At 42.5% G+C, this 19,482-nt stretch overlaps 1 protein-coding gene across 3 annotated transcripts in view; it reads right to left on the bottom strand.

Annotated features, from left to right (window-relative positions):
* The window catches only part of SENP2 (SUMO specific peptidase 2), a 50,270-nt gene that overhangs the window by 18,412 nt on the left and 12,376 nt on the right, over positions 1-19,482 (bottom strand). For all 3 annotated transcript variants that reach the window (XM_048863748.2, XM_075132287.1, XM_075132286.1), the window contains 8 exons: positions 15,995-16,050; positions 13,927-14,060; positions 11,554-11,629; positions 10,848-10,929; positions 7,826-7,982; positions 6,224-6,327; positions 3,922-4,016; positions 1,393-1,450 (listed from right to left, as the gene is read on the bottom strand). In XM_048863748.2, coding sequence (XP_048719705.1) covers positions 1,393-1,450; positions 3,922-4,016; positions 6,224-6,327; positions 7,826-7,982; positions 10,848-10,929; positions 11,554-11,629; positions 13,927-14,060; positions 15,995-16,050 — 762 coding nt within the window. The remainder of the gene's footprint in view (positions 1-1,392; positions 1,451-3,921; positions 4,017-6,223; positions 6,328-7,825; positions 7,983-10,847; positions 10,930-11,553; positions 11,630-13,926; positions 14,061-15,994; positions 16,051-19,482) is intronic.

Below are 19,482 nucleotides of genomic sequence, written 5' to 3'. Positions count from 1 at the left end.
AGGTTCCCATTGAGTCTGGGTTGTATTTTGAGGATATTGCATACTCGTTCCAATGGGGGAAGGAGGTGACAACTAGGGATCTGCGGTCAAGGAGGTTTTATATCTGTGTTGAAGCAGGTTCTCTCAGAATAAACTGGTGTCCAGTTCCATGATGCAATCTACTTCTCTGCTGGAGTGTCCTTGTTTGGTGAAGGCGGTTTTGATTGAGTTAAGGTGTATATTCCAGACTTTCTCCTCAGAGCATATTCTGTGGTACCTGAGTGCCTGGCTGTAGGTAACAGATTTCTGGGTGTGTTTGGGGTGGTTACTGGATCTACGAAGGTAGAGGTGGCGATCCATGTATTTCTTGCCTATCGTGGTCTGTAAGGTTCCATTGTTGAAGCTGATTGTGGTGTCCAAGAAGTTGCTATTAGTATGGAAGCACTCCAGAAAGAGTTTAAAGAGCAGGTGGTGGATGTTGAAGTTGTGGCGGAAGTCACACATGAAAATTATAAAAAAAGACAAAAATAACCGATCACCTGTGGGTGAACACTTTTCATAAAGTGATCACTCTATATCTGACCTAGCAGTCCTCATCCTCAAAGGAAGCCCGCGCACAACACTTTCAAAAAACGAGCCTGGGAGCTTAAATTCATAATTCTGCTAGACACTAAAAATCATGGCCCGAACACTGGATTTATGGCTTATTACGACAACAACCTGTTACCTGCTAGCCCCGACCCTTTGTCCAATGACTGCAGAGGTGTTAACAGGCCATTCTACCTTATGCTAAGCAATCTGTTCCATCTTGCATTTAGCTGTAATGCAAGTACCACCTTTCCCAGAACTCCGTGCGTCTCGAATGCTTGTGTCTCTCACTAGCAGAAGTTGGTCCAATAAAAGACAGACAAGGTGGGTGAGGTAATATCTAATACCATGCAATAGGATTTCTGTAAATCAGAGTGGGAACCAGTGAGAGTTTATGCTTCCTCCTCCCAAACAGCTATTTACATACGTCTCTAACCCTACTCATACAAGAGAGACATTCCTTCCCTAGTACTAAAAGCCTTGACTGCTAGCTGGGCACTGCTTTCCTCACTTTCTAGAGCTACAACTGTCCCTTACCCTGCTATCCAAATGTCCCACTTTAATTCCCCTCCCTCCAAGACTATGATGCAGTTGTGTGTAGTCAGTATGATAGTGTGGCCCATCCTGCACAAGATGCCCATTACTTGGCTGTGTTCCATAATTTACTAAGTCCCTCCAAAGAGGTTTCTCCTCAGTATCTGCAGGTGATGCACATTAACTTTTATTCCCCCCCACTCACAGATATTAACATAAAAATACCAGGAAATTGGAAGCCAAACACAGGAAGCTGAACATGGATGAACGTAATTAGGAGAGATTTTGTACCTGCTCACATCACTTCTCCGAGACCAGAGTGGGCCCCAAGTTTCAGCACCTCTGATACCTGTATGGAAGGAGGAGGAGAAAGTATGAATTGAAAACAAAAATCAACTAATTAGGTTCAAAACTAGATTTGCCAGTTATACTGTAAATGACTTTCTGATTAGCCAATCACCAACATAAAGTTGCAGAGCTAACAGATAAGCTTGTTGAAGATCATACTCAGAGAAATGGAGGTTACTCACTGTAACTGAAGGTTTTTTGAGGTGTGGAATGCAGATAGGGACCACATGTGAGTATGCATGCACCAGAGTCCAGAAATTCTTCAAACTGGTGTCTGTAGCTCCCCTCGTGCTCCCGACCGAGGGCATAAAAGGCAGTGTGGGTCAACACCTCTCCAGTTTCTCTTCTTACCGAAATCGAACCAGATCCATAGCTGAGAGGATGGAGGGTAGGTGGTAGAATACGGATAGAGACCACACATCTTAAAGAGCCTCCAGTTACAGTAAGTAACCGCCATTTCTTCTTAGAGTGCTGGTCCCTATGTATATTCCACACATGGGCGACTGGTAAACAGTGTTCAGACTAGAAAAGGGTGCAAGGAAGGTGGCAGCAGAGATGCCTGTAGAACTGCCATTCCTACAGCTGCATCTGCAGTTACTGCTTGGACTAGAGAGTAGCATGTCATGAACATGTGGACAGAACTCTAAGTTGGTGCCCTGCAAGGGACCTGCAGAGGAACATCTGATAGGGATGCTGTGGAGGCAGCTTGTGCTCGTGTGGAGGGAGCTGTAATGCCCCCCGAACAGGAATTTTTTTTTCCCCCCATATTTTGTAGCATTCTAAGATGCATCTCAAAACCCACTTTAGAAATCCTCTGGGAGGATATGGCTTACCCACACGATCGCTCTGCTATGGCAATAAAGAGTCAGATTTTCTAATGGGTTTGGTTCTTTGCAGGTAGAATGCCAGAGCACACCTGATATCAAGGGAGTGAAGTCTCTTGTCTTCAGAATAAGCGAGGGGTTTCAGGAAAAATACAAGCAAGCATATTGTCTGATTTATGTGGAACTCAAACAATCTTGATATGGGAGGGCTGAAAAAGTCCTCACCAGGAGAGGGAGGTGAGAACTCTGGCAGGAACAGTCATTTGGAGTCGATGCAGTCCCAGTTTGGCTGCTAATCTAGTGGAGACAAGTTTGCAGACACAAGCAGAGTCTGGTGAATGGCATCACATAGGTACATGCACCCACGTGGCCTGACAGTGAGACACATTGGTGCCCCATACTTCATGGATGATGTGGGAAATCAGGTTGCTCATCACACGAAATCCATCTGCAGGGAGAAATGCTCTTGCAGAAACTAAGTTCAGCTGTACTCCTATAAATCTCGTTGTCCTTGTGGGTGACAAAACGGACTTTTCTTCATTTATACAAAATGCCTACGATAGCAAGAAGTTACTGAAGAGATCCAGCCACTGACATGACTTCCTGACAAGATCGGCCTACCAGGTATGGGAACACCATGTAGCCCTGGTGCCTCACCTGGGCTGCCACCTCAAAGAAAACTTTTCTGAATACTCTGGGTGCTGTAGTGAGTCCAATGGGGAGGATCCAAAACTGGTAGTGTTCCTCTCCCACCATGAAACATAGGAACTTCTTGTGGGATGGGTGAACATCCACATGTAAATATATGTCCTTCATGACGAGAGACGCGAACCACATCCCTTGCGAAATAATCATCCTGAATTTCAGCTGATAAAGATGTTGAGTTGTTGAAAGTCCAGGATGGGTCTCCACCCACCATCTTTTTTGGAGAATTAGGAAATATGGGGAGTAGAACCCCGCTCTTAGTACTGAGGTGGGATGCACTGTCACCTCCTGATGAAAAATCAATTAGTGAGTGGTCCCAGGACGACGACTGGAAACAGGATTTGTGAGAAAAGGAGGAAAGAAACTGTATGGAGTATCCCTGATGGATAATCTTCAGGACCCAACTGCCAGTACTAATCTTGTTCCATCAGGTTGAGGAGTTTCTCAAAGTGCTCCTTCCATCTCTCGACGATCTCCTCACTGGAGGTCAGCATTTCACCACCCTTACTGAGTACAGCCTGGGCAACATCCCACCGACCCCTCCTAAGGCGACAATTTTAATTGGCCAACCCCCGCATAGTACAATGGCCTTAAAGTTAAGTATTATGTCTTTCAACTTGTTAGACAAGCTGTTCTGTACAGGAAGACAGATAAACAGAAGTAACAGCTTTTATAGTAATAGCAAACAGAATTGTAACAACTTTCTGACATGGATGCTTCCATATTTTTACATGCATTTATATATGACATGATGGGACTATTAAAGGCTAATGCATTGCATATATACAAGTCTGGTGTAATTAGACTTAATACATGCAGAAAGGCACAATTAAGGTACCAGTCTCAACCTTTGCAACTTCACTATTACAAACTTAACTCTCATTCATTTAAAAGACTCGCTGAGTAGAATAAGCCCGACTTGATGATGTCTATCCGCACTTACCATTCCTTGGTGTCACAAATGGAGGCACTCTCACTCCATAACTTTCTTCCACGTGGCCACCAGTCTTCATTGGCTCCTTGAGGCAACCTTGAGAACTTTGGTACAGCAAGATTTAGAAAAAAAAGTAGAAAAGTGTCAGAATTTCTTTCAAAGGAGCCCATACATATCCTATCTATCACCACCGTATGCAAATCCACTAAAGTAATGGATTTAGCTCCTACACAACCATGTGGTACCGAATGCTAGAAGCGATCACTGTTAAAGCAACAGAATTTGGTAACCTAGAATTGGCCTATTGATGCATTAATGGAAATATTCCTGCTCCAGCAATGCTTACACACACACACAGTAGAAAAGCAACTAGTCAATTGTGCAATGTTTACATCCTGATGCATAATTACCTTTCACTACGCCAAAATGAATGTCTACTTTTTAATTTTTTTTTGTGGGGGGGGGGCGTGTGTGCACAGAATTTGATTTTGTTAGACAGCAAATTCTACAGGCTATTTACATAGTATATGAAATAGTATCTCTTTTAAACAGGCTTAGTATTAATTTTATTGAGTAGCCATTCTGTTTCATTTTGTATGACAAGATGTTTTCGTTATGCCCTGCATAAACCTTGACTGGGTCCTTTAACTCTTCTTTCTAAGGGCTGATCGACATTGGGAACTTAAATCAGCACAAATACATCTCTCGGGGTGTGAAAAAAAATCCACCGCCACCCCGAGAGAGATTGCTATGCTGACCTAACCCCAGTGTAGACAGTGGTAGGTCAACAGGGAGGTGACTTGCTTACACTGATGGGAGGACTTCTCCCATCAGTGTAGATAGTATCTATGCTGCAAGCACTGCAGATGTGCCGTTGTAGTGGTTTAAGTGTAGACATACCCTAAGCTAATGGTCTCATGTGAAAAAAAAAAAAAGAAGACGACGACTTCTGACCATCTTCAATGGCCTGGTCATTCGGTGAAGTTAAAAAAGGTCCAGAGAACAAGAATTAAGTACCGAAAACAGTATTTCAAATGATATAGTGGAGTATCATTTAAATACATCAGAAGTAATCAAACAATTATTTTCTTTTAATCTGCAGTTGTCTGTACAATATACATATTCATTTCTCCGGGCAGCGAAAGAAGGAAGTTTGGACTTGTTGTTGTGATCTTAGAGTTGTCTGAGTTCTAGAGCATTAAGGTACTCCTTGATTTTTTTACTAATCCAGTTAAAATTGTACCATGTCCTAGGGTGGATGCAGTTTGAGGGTATAAAGTGTACTTAGACTGGTATAGCTTATTTCCCCTCTCATAAGGGAAAGCAGCTATACTTGTCTAAGCTCATTTATACCTTTATAAAATGTGTCCACACTAGGAAATGTGCCACTTAAGCTGTACCACTTAACTATACTAGTACAGTTAAGTGGTACAGCTTGTGTTTAGACAAATCCTTAGCTCCCAGACAGCCTTAGCATTCCAGAAAAGCAGGCAGACAAAACCTGAGTTTCTGTTGAGAAAAGGAACCTCTCTTTATAAACCGCTCAAGGTCTTCATACAACACAGAGGCACAAACAAGTTTTCCTTCCTTTGCAGGTCACCTTCAAGAATTTCAGCTCTGTATGTATGCCATGGTCTTTTGGCCTTACCACAGATTGAAAAATTGTAAAACTATAAACTGACAATTTCTTATGAAGTCGGAAGAGATCACGTACTCATTAAACTATAGTTAGGCCTCAGAACAGGCTGTGTTAAGACAAAACATTAGCTCCTTCACAGCATATGTCTATTCCACATCAGCAGCATAAGAGTCATAAAAAGCATTCAGTGGAAGGGAAAATAAGTCCCCAAATCCAACTACACTGTCATATAGCACTTAATATAGGATTTCGTTGTAGAAATTACATCCCTGGAGGCACTTGTGCTCAGAAAGGGGCAGGAAGTTTCCTAGTGCAGAAACAACATAGGAAGCAGAAAAGAGGTAGGAGGAGAAGACAGACCCACAGCAACTTGTGATTCTTCATCTTTTGTACACTCTGCTAAATATTCGGGGGGGGGGGGGGGGTTAAATAAAAGGCCACAGATAACTTTAGTATACACAACTGCATGCATTTCAAAAGGTTTAAAGGTCTGTTCCAAAGCATCTGTCCTGGATCATATCAACAGAGTTCTGTGGATTGCAACAAATTGATCCAATGTTGCCAACAACCACCACCAGAGTGCCCATTAAAAGAGTGACTTGATGTCCCTCCTTGCCTCTCAAGAGAAGTCACTGTTACTAGTAAAAAGGCTGGAATACAACGTGAAATTACTTGCAATGGTTTACAGCTTTGGGAGTGGAGCAGTTTCTAGGATATTTTTCCTTTACTAGTTCCAATAGTAGTTTGTACTTTTCTCTCTCTTCTCTTTGTACACCCTAAGAGGGAAAATCAAGAAAAAGTGAAGTTTGTAATTAAATTTAATGCATACTACACAGTTGTTAGTGTGTGAAGTTTATCTTTAGTCCTATTTACGCAGGACTCACATGACCAAAGCTGCTAAGTTGAAAATTGGCTCATGCTCATTATAGCATGGAGTAGAATTTTCATCCTTATCCCAGTTTTCAGCAGCTTTCTACTGTCTATCACATTCAGATGAAGGTAAGTCAATGATAAATATCTACACCCTTATTACCATTTCCGGTTGTGGAACTGCCACGTTCACTAGAGTTGAGAGAAAGTGGAATCCACTGTTGGTGAGCTCCCACCCCACCAAAAACACCACTTTCCATAGAATATCAGGGTTGGAAGGGACCTCAGGAGGTCATCTAGTCCAACCCCATGCTCAAAGCAGGACCAATCCCCAATTAAATCATCCCAGCCAGGGCTTTGTCAAGCCTGACCTTAAAAACTTCTAAGAAAGGAGATTCTACCACCTCCCTAGGTAATGCATTCCAGTGTTTCACCACCCTCCTAGTGAAAAAGTTTTTCCTAATATCCAACCTAAACCTCCCCCACTGCAACTTGAGACCATTACTCCTTGTCCTGTCCTCTTCTACCACTGAGAATAGTCTAGAACCATCCTCTCTGGAACCACCTCTCAGGTAGTTGAAAGCAGCTATCAAATCCCCCCTCACTCTTCTCTTCTGCAGACTAAACAATCCCAGTTCCCTCAGCCTCTCCTCATAAGTCATATGTTCCAGACCCCTAATCATTTTTGTTGCCCTTCGCTGGACTCTCTCCAATTTTTCCACATCCTTTTTGTAGTGTGGAGCCCAAAACTGGACACAGTACTCCAGATGAGGCCTCACCAATGTCGAACAGAGGGGAACGATCACGTCCCTCGACACTTTTCATAGTGTCTAATGCCAGAAGGGACCATCAGATCTAGTCTGACCTCCCATATATCACAGCCCATTAAGTTTTACCCAGTTACCCCTGCATTAAGCCCAATAACTTGTTTGGCAAAAGCATCTTCCAAAAAGGCATCCAGACTGGATCTGAAGACATTAAGAGATAGAGAATCCTCAACTTTCCATGGTAGTTTGTTCCCATAGTTAATCACCTTGACTTAAAATATTTCTGAATTAGTTCTAATTTGACTTTGGCTTAGTTTTCCAGCCATTGGTTCCGTTATGCTTTTCTCCACTGAAGAACCTTTTAGTAGTTAGCGTTTTCCCCCATAAAGATACTTCTACTCTGAAATCACCTCTCTATCATGTTTTTTGATCATCCAAATAGATTGAGCTTTAAGTCTCACTGCAAGGCACTTTCTCAGCTCAAGACTATCATGCTGCTTCAAAAAACCAATTTTCACTGTATCCAATTTCACATCTTGCCATCTCAATACTCAGAGGTCTCCCCATTATATAAACTCAGAAGTGACAACAAAAATGAGTGGACCCTATTTCAAAAGCTGACTGTATCTGGACTCACCTCTTCCACAGTACAGTGAGGCCTCCTCACCAGCTTGCCAGCATCTGAAGTGGTGGCTCCTGACATGTTCTCCTGACCAGGCAATCTCCGTGGCAAAGAGCCTTCTGGAATGGATTTGGTATGCTGTTTGCTACTCATCCTTGTGTTGCAGAGGTTTCTGTTAAAAGGAGCTATTACACTATTAACCACTAAAACCTAAACCTTCTTGAGTCAAATTACATCTCAGAACGTTTTTGTAAATACATGCACTGTTGATGGCAGAGACTTAAGCTTCATAAGGATATATGGATGTTCTGAATGCCTTTCAGCCAGGTGGAAAAATCAGGTCAAACCACTACTTGATAGAGAGATCCAAGAACTCTCTCTTATGATGACTAAGACATGCACACTGACTAAACAGACCATTTACAACATACCATTTTAAGCTCAATTACATGCACACGCTGCAGGCTAAACCAGATGCTCCAGGAACTGTGAGCTCTGTCAGATCATGTTTTCTCCTTTGCCATGCCTCCCCCTTCCCCTCCCAAAATAGTGTTTCCTACTTCTTCAGATAGCCCTGTACCTTTAATTTTCTCATATGCTTCTTTCATTAAACCCTATTATAGTGTAGCTGAACGTCAACTACCCAAAGCAATGTTCCAATATGCCACTGAGGTATTTTGGGGGATATAGTTACAAGTATGCCATACAGCTGACACCTCACAGAAGAGAGCTCTTTTCACATAATTGGTGGAGTCTCCACCCGCACCCCACATTCACAATAGCCGCCTTAGGAATTTTCCTCTTTACCATTAAAGGTTTTCATGACGATTGTAGCGGGATGGTCACCCCATTTCAGCCCTGAAGGGGTTAAAACAGCCCTGGGAGAGGGCTGCCTGGAGGAGCCAATAGTAAAAGCAGCCCTGGAGAGGGTTGCGGCTGGGAAAAGCTAGGCTGATTGGGGGAAGCAGCCACAGCTGTGGCCACGCCCCAAGCAGGCCACAGCTGGCCCGATAAGAGGGCTGAGGGCCAGGAGCTGTAGGAGTCTCACTCTAGCCCTGGAGTGGGAAGGGCTAGCTGCCTGGAAACAAGGTACCTAGAGCAGAGCAGTGCTGGGGAATAGAACTGGGGACTCCAGCCTGGCAAACACCAAGGCTGCAGGCCTTGAGGAAGGCCTATGAAAAGGTACTGAGGCTGGAGAGGGGCAGCCTGAGGATAGGCAAAGGTAGCAGGTTCTAACCCCTTCCCAATGATGAGTGGCCATGACAGACTGCAGTCTGCCCAGTGAGTGGGGGCTAGATGACTGGCAGTAGCCACTGAGACAAGGTGGGGATAGAGGGTTGGGAGTTCCCCCTGGAGAGGAGACCTAGAGTGTGGGGGCACTGCCAGGGGGCAGGACCCCAAGGTAAAGGGGCACCGGGGTCCAGGAGGGACACAGGGGCCAGCGGCAGGTGAGACACCGGCCAGGAGGCGGCGCTCCATACTCTGGAGAGCTAATTCCCAGATAACCAGCAGAAGGTGCCATGCCGGTGAGTCATCACCTTGCAACACTAATATTCTGCTCGCCTCTGCTTTCTAAGGAACATTTCAGTTTAAAAGCTAGGAGCGCTAAGCCAGCTCACAGTTTAAACTTCCTATTGTAAACCATCTTAAAAGCAGCACAATTCCCTCTTTAGCACTAAATACCATGACCAGGATACAGGTCATGCAGCTGAAAGAGTTGAGCACCACTAGCTGAGAGAAGCCCATCGTAATAAAAATCCTGAGCCAATTCAGAAAACTCTCAATCCATTTGAGCACAAATGTCATTGGCTTCGGTACTGGCTTGGGGCCTACTCCCACAGTAAGAACAACTCACAGGGACACTATAGTGTAACAGGGGGATCAATACCATAGAACGAGCATCATCTTATATAGGAATACAGCGAGGACACTATCCAATCTGGTTTTGGGGTAGGAGGCAAACAGCAGTATTACACAGTATCCTGGCCCATTTCCTTCCAATTATTGCCGTCTCTAACACCTTGGAGAAAACTGCATCAAGACTGTTCCAGTAGTGTCATCTAAACAGAACACCTCATGCAAAACCAGGGGACCCCCATCCTTTATTATATCTTGGATAATTTACATCAAGGAAGTAAGCTGTAGCTCACAAAAGCTTATGCTCAAATAAATTTGTTAGTCTCTAAGGTGCCACAAGTACTCCTTCTCTTTTTGCCGATACAGACTAACACAGCTGCTACTCTGAAACAAGTTTTTTGTAATTAAAACCTCTCTCAAACAAGATACTATTCCACACCCCTGCAAATTCTTCCTATCGCCATCCCTGCAAATTCCATACTCTTCTCCCAAAACTCCTACATTTTTGTTCCTTGAAAGCCTCCAATCTTTTGTCCCCAGACATCCCCCTTTTATTTGCCCCTTTAAAATTCGATTCCTTTGTCCCCACAAGCTCAAGAATGGACACAAATCATAACTTTCCCTCTCTCTTCACACTACCAGATCCCACTTCTCCACCCAATCATCCCAAACACATCCTCTGGCCTTCGCAAGGTTCCCCCATACATCTTTGCTCTGCCTCCCCAGCTCTTCCCCAGGCTCTGTCTCACCCTCCCTAGGTCTATTTTGTGTGTGCAATTTCCCTCCCACCTGAAGTTTTTGATGCACATTTTTCCTCCTAAAGATGAACTCACTGCTGGCAAGCCAGCTTCACAGATTTCTTTACATACTTATTACCCAAATCTTTCCTTTTGGACTAGTTTCATTACTACTTAGCATTGAGCTGTACAAATTTAAGAGAGTTTAATACACTGATAAGAAACAGTACTGCAGTTCAGCGGAGTGCCTGGTAATACTTTGCATTTGGAAAGAGCCAAGCACTACTATATATAAATGGATATTTTAAAAAAAGAAGGAGATATTAGGCAACAAATGTGGGCAGACACCTACATTCTGGAGGAGTGTACAGGATGCTGATTTGGGGGGGGGGTGGAAGGGGTGGTGGTGAGGGGAGGATGTAAGACAACCACAAGAATTTTACCTCAGGCAAGGCACAGTCCTGCAAGTAGTAGGTACTGTCTCTTTACTGGGACCAACTCTAGCGCCACAAGATATTTTCTTATCTATGAAAAAATACCAGCCATTAGTAGTTGCGAGAGGGGAGTGAGTCTCAGAAGTTCATATTTATAAAACCCTCACAAAAAATGAATGCATTTTAGTTTAGATACGTTAAGCCAACATGTAAACTTACTTAAAAGATTTTAGGTATTACACTAGAGCATTGTCTGTCTTTTTCAGCTGCCACTTCAACAAAGGAAGTGACTTGTCTGAATAGAAACTGCTCCATAAGACTATTGCTTTTCTATTTCAAGTCCATCATATATTACATAATACCGTTTAGGAAGATTTCCAGGAACACTTTACACTAATGGCACAGCCATCAGGAATGATGCACATCATAAGAGAAGGCTGTAACACTTAATGCTGAAATGCCTGCAACAAAAATATCTGGCAGTAGCAATGGAAGGAAGCAGGAACGAAAGCAAGAGTTCATCCTGTGGTGTTCTAGATTTTATAGAGGTATTCCTCTTACCAAATTCAGAATTATAAAGCACTTTAAAAGTCTTACACAAGAGGCATTATACAAATGGAAAGTATTAATGCTGCTGTATACCACCTGCTGGGTATTTGAGTATATAGGGGAAAAGAGGAAGGAAGAAAAAGTGGTGGCTTCATGTCAGTCTTACCCAGTTGTAGCATTTCTATTCCAGGTGCAGAGTCTATCAGTCTGTCAGTCGAAGAATCAGAAGCATTTGAAAAAGTCTTAAAAAGAACAAGGAACCATTTAAATGTAATTTGGATGTGGATCAAAGCAACCTCACACCCTACTCACTCAAATTAGAGAGTTAAACCATGCTATTCATCCAGTGACCCAGACTGGCAGAACATAGGCCTCTGCAGTTTCTACAACGTGTCTTTTTTTTATTTAAGAAGACAAAAAACACTTTAGATCCTAGAAAGTCCACATGTGCACCTTTTAAAAACCCCACTTAAATGAATTCTGAGCACAAACCCCATTGACTTTACACTCATCCCCTGAGGAGCTACCACTGTGACGGTGCACCCCATAAGGCTTTATGGAAATATGCTTATGAATGTATATCTGACATTACTGGAATATATTTTATGCTACATATGCCATGTAACATCTCTGTAAAGGTTATGATCTACTGAATTTATTCATCCTATTTGTATACATGTGTCATTGTTGTATTCAAAGTTATGAATATTGGCTGTATACTTGTTTGATTTTAAATAACCTTAGTAAGGCATTTGGTCAGCTTCTTTAGAAAGGAATTTGCAAGTTAAGTGCCCAGTCAAGAAGCACTTAACGCACAATGCATCTTGGAAGGCTCCAATCCACATAAGAAGTCTTCCTGGAGACATTCAAGATAGCATGTGGGCGATGGCTGCTGCCTGTAAAAACAGTCATGCATGGACACGTGACTTGCCCATGTGACTTCAAAACTCCATTTTGTAGCTAGATTCTACACAGGGGGAGGGAGGGGTGTCCACAACAGAAAGTGTATTTAAGCCCATGGGAGACCCCTCCATTTTGTCTTCAGCTAGCTCAAGAGAGCCTCTCCACCCCAAGGATACCTGAAAGAAACTGGAACAAAGGACAGTAACTATGGGAGTACGGGGGGCGGTGAGTGATTGCTGGACCCAGACTAGAAGGAGACTAGTCTGTAAAAGGAAGCTTACTGGAATTCCTCCGAGGGTGAGGTTTTATCTGTATTCAGTTTTTTTAGACAGAGACTTGCATGTTCTATTTTATTTTGCTTAGTAATTCACTTTGTTCTGTCTGTTACTACTTGGAACCACTTAAATCCTATTTTCTGTATTTAATAAAATCACTTTTTACTTATTAATTAACCCAGAGTATGTATTAATACCGGGGGGGGGGGGGGGGACAGCTGTGCATCTCTCTCTATTAGTGTTAGAGAGGGCGAACAATTTATAAGCTTTATACAGGGTAAAATGGATTTATTTGGGGTTTGGACCCCATTGGGAGTTGGGCATCTGAGCGCTAAAGACAGGAACACTTCTTAAGCTGCTTTCAGTTTAAACCTACAGCTTTTCAGGTTCAGACCTGGGTCTGGGTTTGCAGCAGGCTAGCAGGTCTGGCTCAAACCAGGCAGGTTGGCTGGGAGGGCAGGGAAAGCACGGGAAGAAATAGTCTTGGCACATCAGTTGGCAGTTCCCAAGGGAGTTTCTGTAATCCAACCCGTCACAACCACATAATAAATAATCTTGAATAAGGTTTTCTGATCCTTGAAAGACTTTTTTAGAATTACAGTAGGTGAACAATCTTTAGAGCAGACTTCACATAAATTAAAGAACTGAGTTCTATCCTTGAATTCCTCTCAATCATCTCCAAGACAATGTCTTCCTAAAACCAGCAGCTTGTTCCCTGAAAACAAAACTGTTTGTATAAACTAGCAATTTACATGCTATTTAGAATCCAGACTAGAACATCCTAAATCTCTTTGGATTGCCCTACTGGCTCTGATAAGGCAGAAGACAATAAACCAGATTATCCAACCTAGCAAATTGAAGAGTCTGGCTCACAGACATGCAAGTTAAGTAGAGGGGAGCTTTTGTACACTTTGCACCTAAATACCAGTTGCGTACACTAGATACAGGCATGCAAGTGTATCTAGTAGAGCCATTTATTCAGGAAATACTTATTCATATAGTTACCAGGACAGGAGGCATGTGGGCTCTTCAAATACAACAAGCTTGAGAGCAAAATCATAACACAATTCATAGGAAAATGTACCAGATAGTATAATATGTACATTTAAAATACTGTAAAGATGTCCAGGAGTAAAACAGCGTAAGTTCAGTCTCAACAACAAGTGCTCTAATGGAGGATTCAAACTTGAACCAGGCAATACCTATGATCTTAAAAGTAACATACCACCAGCCCTTATGACCTTTGACCAAACCCAACTCTAAGCAGTCACCAAGGAGACTGGTCCCATTCATTTATTTTGTGTTGCATGTATTCAAACATTACAGCTAGAAACAATCTTATGCCCAGAATCTCCACTAACCTCATCCATAGATTCTGCAGTTTGAGCTCCATTACAAACTGATGTCTTCAGGTACCTACTTGTCAGCTGGGATGGCAATTTAATTAGATTGGCAACTCCTTGTACAGTCTTCGTCAATTTAGAGATAACATAATCTTTAAAAAAAAAACCCACAATAAAAAAAACAGGAAGGCCATAAAACATTTGGTCTACATAAGGATTTTTTCCCTGTTTAAATGTAAGCACTCTCAGCTAGAGTATCATTGCATGCAATAGTTCACACTTCAGGTTATTCACATCATCATCAATATCTTTATCTTTTCAGGCTTTATTTACAAGTATCCTTGACTGGTTGGGAAAACAGTAAACCCTTAAACTATAGAAGACAAGCTTTTCAAAGACTATTTTTAATATTGAAAATACAAAAGCAACACACAGTCAGCCTGATGGTAGTCCTCAAGGTTAGCAGTTATTTTTGGCTCTGCATCCTCTACCGGAACAGGGTGGTTTTTTTAAAGTCAGAAATTAAGTTATACTCTGGAGGTCAGCATTTTTCTGAAAATAGGAGTATGATATTTAAGCGTAAAAGTTTCATGCGATGTATTGTTCAAAAATATTAGTTAAAATTGTTAGATACCAATTTTCTCTGTTTACGGAGACTTGTCCACCGTTCAAAGTGAGGGGTAGTAGTGGTGGAACAACACACCTCTCTTTTTTTTTAATAATTTTGGTTTCCCCTGGAGCTTTCTCTAACCCTCAAAAATGCATTAAATTATGATGATACCACTAAGTGACAGCCAGTATTCTCAGGGAGAACAGCAATGTCCTTTGTCAAGCAAAATAACTAAAGACAGATCTTACTTTTCCTTCAGTACTTGTGCTGTGAAGTAGACCTTAAGCAGAAAGGACTTCAGTGTCCACATCTCCATCTTTTCAGTCAAGAGATGGACCAAACTAGTCAGCAATCTCAAGTCATTTCAGATAGCAACAACATCTGCTCTGTTTTAACTATCTAGCGGCAGCTGGTGCCTAAAAAGTGGTGGAGCTGCAGATTGCATGGGGGCTGGGGGTGCAGACTAAGTGAAAAATGGGTCAGTATTAAGGCACCACACAGAAGTATTTTGGTGAGAGCTAATGGAGGTTAATGGGAAAGTGCAAGGCAAAAATAGGAGTGCCCTCTTCTTTCTCCCTATTCCTTCCTCTTTTCAGGAAGGAATGGAACACTTCATTGTCAAGGACAGAGTGTATCCATCCATGACAGCTTTGCTACACCCTCCTAGTCCCAGTCTCTCCCCTTGTAATCTAGTTCTACTCTACCTTTTCCTCCTCCTCTCCAACTCATATATAATGTATAACTCAACCTAGCCTTTCCAGCTCCCAACTCAGAACCTTCCCAACTCCATCAGCTCCTTGCAACCAGCTCCAGAACACCCAAGCAACTATCCCCTAGAAAGAAAACCCTGCTTCTCCTTGCTTAGGCTCTCAAAAGCTCAGAATCCCTTCCCAAATCCTGCTTAGGCTCAGACACCCCTCACCACATGCAGCTCAGAATTCTTTTCCACCCAGTTAAAAACAAATCCTATTTGTTTCAGAATCAGGAAGTGAAGAACAGAGGCAGCAAGGAGCATATGATTGGGATCTGAAATGCTCCAAAGAAGTGTTATGCCCTGCTCTAGCCTCTATGCCTCCTCCCTGCACTTCCTGAAGTTTGTGTGCTCAGGCCATAAGTCCAGTGGCACTTTGTGTACTGCAGCACCACAGTCTTCTCTCCCCTCCACAGTGGCAGCGTGCAGTACAGCACCCCGCAGTAAATCAGCCACTTCCATATGTAACATGGGTGGGACTTGGCCACAAGAGGGGATCATCAGGAACTAATGGGGATATCTATACAACTAGAGTGCCTTTCTAGAAGGAGCAGGTGAGAAGGAGGAGGGTTTGGAGAACCACGCAGGTTATTTCCATGTTCATAAATATATAAACAAAAGCTCTGGTCTCTTGGGTACATGAGAAAGATCTAAGTCTTTAAAAAAAAAAAAAACCAACCAACCACCGCACGTTACACAAGTAGTGAGAAGCGCTAATGCAATACCTAATCTTTGTCTTTTTGCTTGCCTCTGGTTAGGGTCCTCCACAGATGACTGAATGCTGAGGAAAGAACAGACCAAAGAGTTATTTTATAGCAACAGACTAGTGTTCTAAATAAGTTCCCTCCCTTAGAGTCTCCAAATACAACCCAAATTAGTTTACCTGCCCCCAGGGCATCTCTTTACAGCCAGCCCTCAAGACTGCATAGATTTCCATACAGGAATCTATTGAAGTCCCATAACGCTATAGCCACTGCAGAACTGACCAACACAATCTGTGCACATACTAGGAAGGGTCCCAAGGAGTGCCCCATGAACTCAGACATGACTTCATCTAGGCACCTTAAGTCATGTGCCCCATATGCATCCAGTAACACAAAGGCAAAAGCAGGCAGATGCTCACATTTAGGTAATGTAATTGTATAGAGTTCATTTAAGTTTGTTACTAGTTGCAGAGCACAATGCACATGTGGGTAAAGTTTGTCTCCTCCCTCAAAAAAAGGAAATAGTTGTGTCAGCCTTAATACAATTAGGGTTCAATAGAGATGACTATACACAGGATTAAGACCCTAAAAATCATTACATAATCTATATTAAAATGAGTTACAAATAGAATCTTGACTGGAATACAAGAAGAGAGATAGGAAAAAGCCACTACACTCAAATTCATAAACATTTAAGTTACACTTGCTGCTATGCCAGTGAAGTGACTGTTCCCTTGCACCAGTTTCCTAAAGTCAGTCTCAGATACATAAGATGCTCGGTTTCAAAATGACAAAACTGGTTCATTAAGAGTGTAACCTTTTGCAAGACTTCAAGAACGCAAAGTTAGATCTTAAAGTTTGTCGAATAGCTCCCTACCTGGTTTTAGGGAAGCTGGACTTCATATTTCCCCTTTTCTGGGAAGTGAGTGATTTATTTCAAATGGTTTTAGTCCACCTCAGGTCAAGTCTATACCAGGGGTTCTCAGCCTTTTTCTTTGAGGCCCCCCCAACATGCTATAAAAACCTCCATGGCCCACCTGTGCCACAACTGTTTTCTGCATTTAAAACCAGAGCCAGCATTAAGGGGTAACAAGCAGGGAAATTGCCTGGGGCCCCCAGTGAAGCTAAGTTGCTCAGGCTTCTGCTTCAGCCCCAGGCAGCAGGGCTCAGGGCCCCAGTCTTCAGCCCTGCATGGCAGGGCTTAGGCTTTCTCCTCTGGGCCGCAGTGAGCCTAACACTGGTCCTGCTTGGCGGACCACCTGAAACCTGCTTGTGGCCCTGCAAGAGGCCCCAGACCCCTGGTTGAGAACCACTGGTCTATACTACAATCTTTTGCCAGCTGGCTGTGTCTGTCACAGATGTGATAAGGTGTGATTTGTGACCAACATAGCTATGGTTGCAAAAGTCTTGTGCAAAGCTGTACTATTGCTGATCTAGCTTATGTCAGTCATAGTGTGAGGTCCTGATATCACTTCTTGTCTCATTAGTTCCATTCTGGGTAAAACATCTCTGGTCTGTTTCCTATTCCTTTCTTATGCAGTGCTAATTTGCTATGTGCTTTACAGATAAGTTCAAAGATAATACAGTGAGCCAGGAGTTAAACAGTCAATAAACACGCAGTCAAGGATGCAACAAGAAGCAATGATTAAACCACATCATTCAATTGCCATCTTTAATCAATCCATTGTTTGGGAGAGAGTTTAATAAACTATTTCCAAGCCCTTATTTAGAAAGTTTGATAATATCTTTAATAATGCTTACTTTTTTCACTTTTTAATTCTCATTGTTCTACTGTTCCTCCTGTTTTAGTCTTCAATAGGGCTACTGATGCAAATACCAACACAGGGTTGAAAGACTCATGTCAAGGTTCCTTCCCCACTCTGAACTCTAGGGTAGAGATATGAGGACCTGCATGAAAACCCCCTAAGCTTATTTTTACCAGCTTAGGTTAAAACTTCTCCAAGGTACAATCTATTTTACCTTTTGCCCTTGGACTTTATTGCTGCCACCACCACCAAGCGTCTAACAAATATATAACAGGGAAAGAGCCCACTTGGAAACATTCTTCCCCCCAAAATCCTCCAAAACCCTACACGCCCTTTCCTGGGGAAGGCTTGATAAAAATCCTCACCCATTTGCATAGGTGAACACAGACCCAAACCCTTGGATCTTAAGAACAATGAAAAAGCAATCAGGTTCTTAAAAGAAGAATATTAATAGCAGAAAAAGTAAAAGAATCACCTCTGTAAAATCAGGATGGTAAATACCTTACAGGATAATCAGATTCAAAAACAGAGAATCCCTCTAGGCAAAACCTTAAGTTACAAAAAGACACAAAAACAGGAATCTACATTCCATTCAGGACAGCTTATTTTCTCAGCCATTTAAACAAAACAGAATCTAACGCATATCTAGCTAGATTACTTACTAAGTTCTAAGACTCCATTCCTTTTCTGTTCCCGGCAAAAGCATCACACAGACAGATAGACCCTTTGTTTCTCCCCCCCTCCAGCTTTGAAAGTATCTTGTCTCCTCATTGGTCATTTTGGTCAGGTGCCAGTGAGGTTATCCTAGTTTCTTAACCCTTTACAGGTGAAAGGGTTTTTCCTCTGGCCAGGAGGGATTTTAAAGATGTTTACCCTTCCCTTTATATTTATGACAACTCAACATTTGCAAACATAATATTTGCATTTGGTTTCTTTGCAGTGTTGTAGCCATGTTGGTCCCAGGATATGAGACCAGATAGGTGAGGTAATATCTTATTGGACCAACTTCTGTTGGTGGAAGGGACAAGCCTTTGAGCTTCACGGACTTGCTTTTCAGGTCTGGAGAAGGTAAACCAGGGAGTCTAAACCCAATACAAGTTGGGACAGATTAAGCATATAGGGTTCATACATGCTGTAGAAGACCACTTAAAGTGGGCAATAAGGGTTAACATGCAGCGAAGTGTGTTACAACTTCTTGTAATGAGCCATAAAACCAGTTTCTCTGTTAATTCCATGGTTTTTAGTGTCTAACATATACAAATTTAAGTTCCCAGACTTGTCTTTTGAAGGTGTTGTGCAGGTTTCCTTTGAGGATGAGGACTGAGATGTCAGATATAGAGGAGTCAGTTTCTGAGAAGTGCTCACCCCTAGGTGATATAGTGTTTTTTGCCTTTTATTATTTTTCTGAGAGTGTTAATTCGAGAGCACAGGAATTGTCTGGTTTCACCCACATTGTTGTTGGGGCATTTGATGCCTGGATGAGGTATGGATTGCAATTGTCTGATACCTTGTACAGGTTTCAAGTGTGGGGTGATTGGTGACAAGGGTGTGCGGTCAGTGGGTTTCTTTTTCTTTTTCTGTATTAAAGCATGTTCTCAGGGCATTTGGGTGTCCCTTTTCCATGATGCGATCTACTTCTCTGTTGGAGCATCCTCGTTCAGTGAAAGCAGTTTTAAAGACATCTGGGATATACACCTCTCTTCAGAGAAGAATTCTGTAGTGCCTGGCTGTAGATAACAGATT

This window comes from Caretta caretta, chromosome 9 (genome assembly GCF_965140235.1).
Source record: "Caretta caretta isolate rCarCar2 chromosome 9, rCarCar1.hap1, whole genome shotgun sequence".
Classification (NCBI taxonomy): domain Eukaryota; kingdom Metazoa; phylum Chordata; order Testudines; family Cheloniidae; genus Caretta; species Caretta caretta.
The sequence above is the reverse complement of the archived record's forward strand: the minus strand, read 5'-3'. Positions and strand labels throughout refer to the sequence as shown.